Below are 6,280 nucleotides of genomic sequence, written 5' to 3'. Positions count from 1 at the left end.
TTTTGATATATTACCACACAAATATGGCGGGCTGTCTTGCGTTCTAAATCTAGTGTATTCACAATAATGCTCTGTAAAAATGATCCAAGCCTACAAGCACACAGGAGTGTACTCAGATGAGTAAGCCCAATGATTCAGTGGAGTTACACACGTGAGTAAAATTAGTTTTGTGTGTAAGTGTTTGCACGCTCAAATCCTAAGCCATTTTTAGACAAGGATGACTTCAAATGCTGGAAAGCAGCATGGCTCCACTGAGTTCAATGGAACTACAGGGTGAACCTCTCTGGTCCAGGACTCTCTGACCAAGCAACATTGGACCACTGATGTTGCAGGACCAGAGAGCTCCAGTGGCAGAGGTTGCTGGGAGCAGAGCTGGGCTGGGGGGGCCAGTAGGGCTGTGAAGCTTGCAGGGCCAGTAGAATCTGTGGAGCTCATGGGGCTGCAGAGCTGGCGGAGCAGCAGAGCTGGGATGGGCAATGCCAGAGGTAGTGGAGCCAGGACCAGGATGGCTGGGTGCAGCAGAGATTGATGGCTAGGGAGGGAAGCACGGGGGATGGGGGGAGAGAGACTGGTGCCCTGTCCCCCTCTCCTCCAAGCCTGGGGGTCTGACCTCCCCTAGCTTGGCAAACTCCTTTGTCTGGGACTGATCAGGTCCCGAGGGTGCCAGATCAGGGAGGTACAACGTGTAACTTGATTTACATCACTAAGGGTCTGGCTGTCAACCATTAAGATGACACAGATTGTACAAACATTAAGTTACCACCAGATTCTACCTTTCTTGGTCTTACTGAATAGCATCTTTGTCCACCAGTGGTGCTACTGTAATCAATGGGGCTAAATATGGAGTAAGGCAGGGATGGGCAATAATTTTAGAAAGGCGAACCACTTTACACATTTTTTAAGTGGCCCCAGGCTGCCATGGAAGGCGCGGAGCCTCAGGCGGAATGGGCAGGGCCAGAACAGTTCCATGCTTCCTCCTCCACAGACTCTGATTGGCCTGGGGGTGAGGGAGCACATGAAGTCTTTGCCCCTGCTCCCTCCAGAGAGAACCACTAGCTATTCCGAACAGCTGGCAACTCACATCCCTTGGAGGGTGGAAAGAGACTTCACGTGGTCTCCCCAGCTCCTAAGCCAATCAGGACCTGGGGCGGGGGAGTGTGTGAAGTCTCTCGCTCCCTGCCTCCGCCCTGCAAGGGGCAGGTGGCGCTTAGCGTGAACTGCCAGCTGAACAGCTGGTGGTTTACTCTAAGTGCTGCACACCAAGGAGAGGGAGGGAAGGAGGAGACTTCACATGCTCCCTAGTCCCCAGTCCCTGATTGGCCTGAGGGTGGGGGAGTGGCAGGGTGTCCGCAGCTGGATCAACCTGCTTGGTGGGCCAGATGTAGATTTTGTATACATGTAGAGGGCTGTAATCTTTGAAGGATGAAATCCACAAGCAAACCCCTTAAACACATCACAAAACCTTTATTAGTGTGTTTATTGGTGACATGGATTACAGAAACCAAATGGAATTAAATAACATTTAACTTGAAATTGACCACAGACTTAAGAAATACAAGTCACACTTGGCAAGGCAAACTTCTCAATACACTGGGTTGCTTAGGTTATTTATTACACTTTGAAGGAGGAATTTCCCTTACTTGATTCTAAAGTATTCAGGATATTATTTTTTTGTGTCTTTCAGACAAGTCCTTTGGCAATAATTTTATTTTTAGCTTTTCTTATATAAAAATATAACAAATTTTCCTTATATACAAACATTACATTACACAATATACAGGTTAAAAACACTACAAAAATAACAGGCCAGAGGTGAACTAAAAGCAAAAGAACAGGGATAGGGAAAAAAATTAAATACTGCACATTTCATAAAAATTACATTAACTACAAACAATTTTTTGTTTGCAAATACCAAACAGTACTGACGTGATTGGAAATCTTTCCCAACAACTTCATTTTTAAGGCACATCTTGCATATTTATATCTACAACACTGAATCTGGTCAATAACTTAAGGGCTCTTGAGAGTGACCTGGTAGTGTAGGTGTATGTGTGTGTTTGGATGGGGAGCGTGCTGCATTAAACCTTCTCAGTGGTGTCAGTCTGGGGGGCCAGGTATCTAGTTGAAGGAGCTTGGTATAGGGGCACCCCAATCTCCTGAAGGTCTGGAAGCCTCCCAGGGCGAGAAGGGGATAACAATGTGACTGTCCTGTCAAAGTCTCTGTGTAACACTTTCTCGTAGACACTCTGCAGTCCCACTGTCTTGGGCAGCTGGGCCTGGTAGTAGTTGTCCCTATGAAGGGGGTCCCTGGGCAAGGAGGTGCTTTTGCAGAAGGTGGACAGCTGAGCTGAAGGATGAGGAGAAGAGTGAGGGTTGGATCGACCACAGGATGGGCTCCAGCAGCGGTCCGAATGGCCCAGGATTTTACATTCAGCAGTACAAGCCCATAATCCTAAAAATATAAACAAAAAGTTAGACCTATGCTCACTGCAGAAAACAACCACATAATTCTGAGCTCAACAAAAAGTAATTGTCCCTATCATCCAAAGCTTAGAAACTAGTGCAGGGGAGGGAGCACAGTGGGGAGTGGGGGGGGGGGGGGGAAGGAGAGAAGGGGAAGAGAAAAGGGGAGAAGCAATACTTCAGGATACTGCTGCAAAGCACGCTCTGCAAGCTATCATTTCATTTAGCTAGCAAGCCTCAGCAGGAAAAGCTTTTTGAAAATGAACATTATAATAGGATGACTGCTTCTAATTTGCACTATGTGCTTGACATGCACATAGATACTTAAGCTGCGTGCTGTGAAAATGCTGGCAGGGCTACTCCTGCAGTGAGCACTGCCTGGGAAAGATGTAAAAGGTGTGACTGCTATCAAACTGGTCCAGTCAGCTCAATGTACCTTAGCTGCTTTGATTCCTGGGCCAGTTTTTATTTTCACTGCATCCAGTCTGTGCTGCGAAAAGGACCGAACCCTTACCATTCTGCATGTGAGTGATGAGGTCCTTCTTCAGGGCATCCCCGCTGATGTCAGAATCACTGTCGTTAAAGTCGCTGTCTCCTTTCCCACTGTCTTTGCCACTGAACTTTTCCGCTTCTCGGGCTGATATGGTGTTGAAAGAATGACCCTTCCAGATGGCCACAGGGGGGGCAGACTCTTTGCTATAATTTGGAGCAGAAGCATAGGGCTGGAGGAAATAAGAAGGGAATGTAGGAGAAATAAAAGCATATGTCAACATCACAACCTTATCAAGAACCCCGTCTTCCAAACTGCCCCATCCCGCCCTCCAGTTCCGCAAGCTAGAGCATGAACAAATACAATGGGCTCTTACCTCAGTCGCCCTTAGTCGTTTCTGACCCTCATAGAGACAGGTATTCACAGTGCTGGTCTCAGAAGAGGAGACCTCTTCTGCAGGTGGAGAGGGGGTTGGGCTGGTGAAAGAAGCTTTGCTGGGAAAGCACTGCACTTCAAACACATTCCCTCTGGGGCTGCCATCCTCCTGCCTTCCCTTCTCTAGATGGGAGATGTCAATCTGCTCTGTGAGGGGGCTGTTATTCTTGATCTCGGACTCCTTCTTGCGCTTGTTGCAGGTGGTTGCAATGGTGATGATGGCCACCAGCAGCAAGGTGCAGCTCCCGGCTAGGACGATGATGACAATAAGGGGAATGTCCCACTCCACAGCCTTCCCCTCCCAGGAGCTGGGCTTGGCCATCTCCTGGCTGCTGGAGGGTGCGGTGGCAGTCACCAGGAAATTGACTGTGGCTGTGGTGGCAAGAGGGGGCCTCCCATTGTCGGTAACTGTGAGGATGACTTTGAATACCTGCCCCAGTTCTTCAGACAGGTCCCCCCTGAGCACGATCTCACCCGTCTTCTTGTTGATGGCGAAGAGCTCTGGCTGCTGCTCCTCTACGAAGGAGAAAGTGAGCTCGGCATTGACCCCATCGTCCGCGTCTCTGGCTTTGATTTGAGCCACCAGGGAATCGGGGGATGCCTTGCTGGAGACCTCGATCTCTGCCGACCCATTGGTGAGCACGGGGTGGGTGATGACCGGGGCATTGTCATTCTGGTCCACCACCCTCACCTTGACCAGGGTGCTGCTGGACAGCGGTGGGGCGCCCCCGTCGCTCGCCTGGATCCTCAGGTCCAGCTGCTTGAGGATCTCGTAGTTGAATGTCCTGAGGGCGTAGACGGCGCCGGTGGCCGGGTCCACGGAGAGGTAGGTGGAGACGGGGGCGCCCAGCACCTGGCTCTCCAGCAGCCGGTACAGGACCTTCCCGTTGCGGCCCAGGTCGGGGTCGCGGGCCACCACGGTGGCGACGTAGGCGCCGGGCGGGTTGTTCTCCAGCAGCGCCACCTCGTAGGCGGGCTTGGCGAAGCGCGGCGCGTTGTCGTTCTCGTCGCTCACGCGCACCGTCACGTGCCGCACGGTCTTGAAGGGCGGCGCGCCCAGGTCCTCGGCCACCAGCGTCAGGTTGTACTCGGCGACGCGCTCGCGGTCCAGCGGCGCGGCGGTGACGAGCACGTAGCTGTCGGCGTAGGCGCGCTGCAGCGCGAAGTGCTCGTGCCCGTAGAGGGCGCAGCGCACCTGCCCGTTGGGGCCCGAGTCCCTGTCCGAGGTGCTGACCAGCGCCACCAGGCTGTCGCGCGCCGCCGCCTCGCTGACGTAGGCCACCCCGGCGCCGGCGGGGGCGCCGCTCAGGGGGCTGACGCTGATGCCCGGCGCGTTGTCGTTCACGTCGGCCAGGCGCACGATGACCCGGCACGTGGCCGCCAGGGGGCTGGCGCCCCGGTCCTGCGCCTGCACGTCCAGCTCGTAGGTCCGCTGCCGCTCGTAGTCCACCGGGCCCTCCAGCGTGAGGCGGCCCGAGCGCGGGTCCAGCCGGAAGAGCCGCCGCGCCTCGGCCGGCACCTGGCTGCCGAAGCCGTAGACGATCTCCCCGTTGGGCCCCTCGTCGGGGTCGGCCGCCGCCAGCTCCAGCAGCAGCGAGCCGCGCGGCGCGTCCTCGCCCAGCTCCACCGTCACCGCGGCCTGCGGGAAGGCCGGGCTGTTGTCGTTGGCGTCCAGCACCCGGACGCTCACCGTGGCCGTGCCCGCGCGGGCCGGGCTGCCGCCGTCCTGCGCCACCAGCTCCAGCGTGTAGGCGGCCTGGCGCTCGCGGTCCAGCTCCTGCAGCAGCACCAGCGCGGCGCTTTTCCCGCCGTCCGCCCGCGCCTGCGCCTCGACGCCGAAGTGGCTGTTGCGCGAGAGCTGGAAGCGCTGGACGCCGTTGGAGCCCGCGTCCGGGTCCAGGGCCAGCTCCAGCGGCAGGCGGGTGCCGGGCGCGGCGCTCTCGGACACCTCGAGCGGGATGTGCGCCTGGGGGAAGCGCGGCGCGTTGTCGTTGATGTCCCGCACCTCCAGCTCCACGTGCACCAGCCGGTACTGCCCCTGCCACAGGCTCACCACGTCGAACGCCAGCAGGCACTGCGGGGCCGCGCCGCACAGCCGCTCCCGGTCCAGGCCCGCCTCGCCCACGCTCAGCTGCCCGTCCGCCTCCCGCACCCGCACCAGCGAGCTGTTGCTGAACTGCTCCATCAGCCGGAAACTTATCTCGCCGGGCGCTTTCACGTGCAGCTCTTCAGCCAAAGTGCCGATGACCGTGCCCGGCGGGTCCTCCTCGTACGTGCGGTACCGCACCGTCTTGCACAGGGCGGCCGAGAGCAGCCAGCAAAGGTAGAAGAGGCGCGGCGGAGAGAAGAGGCTGCGTCCTTCCCTAGCGGGACCCATGGCACCTGCACCGAGCTGCTGACCTGAAAGGGGCTGAGGATGCGGAGAAGCGGCTTTCCAGCGGGTAGGGAGCGAGTCAGCTCCTAAAGCAGGAGGAGATGGGAGGGTGACTCTCCTGCTCCCCGGTGCAGATCATGCATGCTCTGCTTTGCTCTGCGAGGCAAATGTGCCGATCGCCTACGGTTGCCCGAGAGGTGCCAGCGATGCCGGGGCGCCCGGCTGAGTTATCCAGCTTCTAAATCCGAGTGCGCCGCTTGAAGACCTTTAAATAGACGCGGATATGCAAATTGTACCGAACCGAGCAGCCAATGGCAGACGCTCTTTTCACACTGTTTCTCTCTCTCTCTCTCTTTCTCTCTCTCTCTCCTTTCACACTGCCTCCCAGAAAATCCCTTTAATGTGGAAAAGGCTTAGAGAGGAAAACAAGAAAGGAAAATTAGGGAATCTCTTCTTTGTTTTCTTTAACTCTTTTTTTTGAAGGCGAGCTGCAAATGAGTTGGCACGGGGAGCGTGGA

General features: G+C 55.9%; 1 protein-coding gene across 1 annotated transcript; it reads right to left on the bottom strand.

Annotated features, from left to right (window-relative positions):
* Positions 1-1,458: 1,458 nt before the first annotated feature.
* Positions 1,459-5,992, bottom strand: LOC102449209 (protocadherin-8). Its single transcript, XM_075918936.2, has 3 exons — positions 3,330-5,992; positions 2,978-3,185; positions 1,459-2,452 (listed from the first exon to the last, which is right to left on the bottom strand). Exons 1-3 carry the CDS (start codon positions 5,763-5,765, stop codon positions 2,079-2,081), a joined length of 3,018 nt encoding a protein of 1,005 aa, XP_075775051.2. The 5' UTR covers positions 5,766-5,992; the 3' UTR covers positions 1,459-2,078.
* Between the last annotated feature and the right edge of the window lie 288 nt (positions 5,993-6,280).

Source organism: Pelodiscus sinensis, chromosome 1 (assembly GCF_052426305.1).
Source record: "Pelodiscus sinensis isolate ZL-2025 chromosome 1, ASM5242630v1, whole genome shotgun sequence".
In the NCBI taxonomy this organism is placed as follows: Eukaryota; Metazoa; Chordata; order Testudines; family Trionychidae; genus Pelodiscus; species Pelodiscus sinensis.
Note: the sequence above shows the minus strand (reverse complement) of the source record. Positions and strands in the feature narration are given on the sequence as shown.

Bases quoted from the DNA above. Each gene is read 5' to 3' on its own strand.
- LOC102449209 (XM_075918936.2), bottom strand. From the start codon at position 5,765: ATGGGTCCCGCTAGGGAAGGACGCAGCCTCTTCTCTCCGCCGCGCCTC. The intron at 3,186-3,329 runs GTAAGAGCCCAT...TATTTCCTCCAG, and splicing joins AACGACTAAGGGCGACTGAG to CCCTATGCTTCTGCTCCAAA. The intron at 2,453-2,977 runs GTAAGGGTTCGG...TTATATTTTTAG, and splicing joins CATCACTCACATGCAGAATG to GATTATGGGCTTGTACTGCT.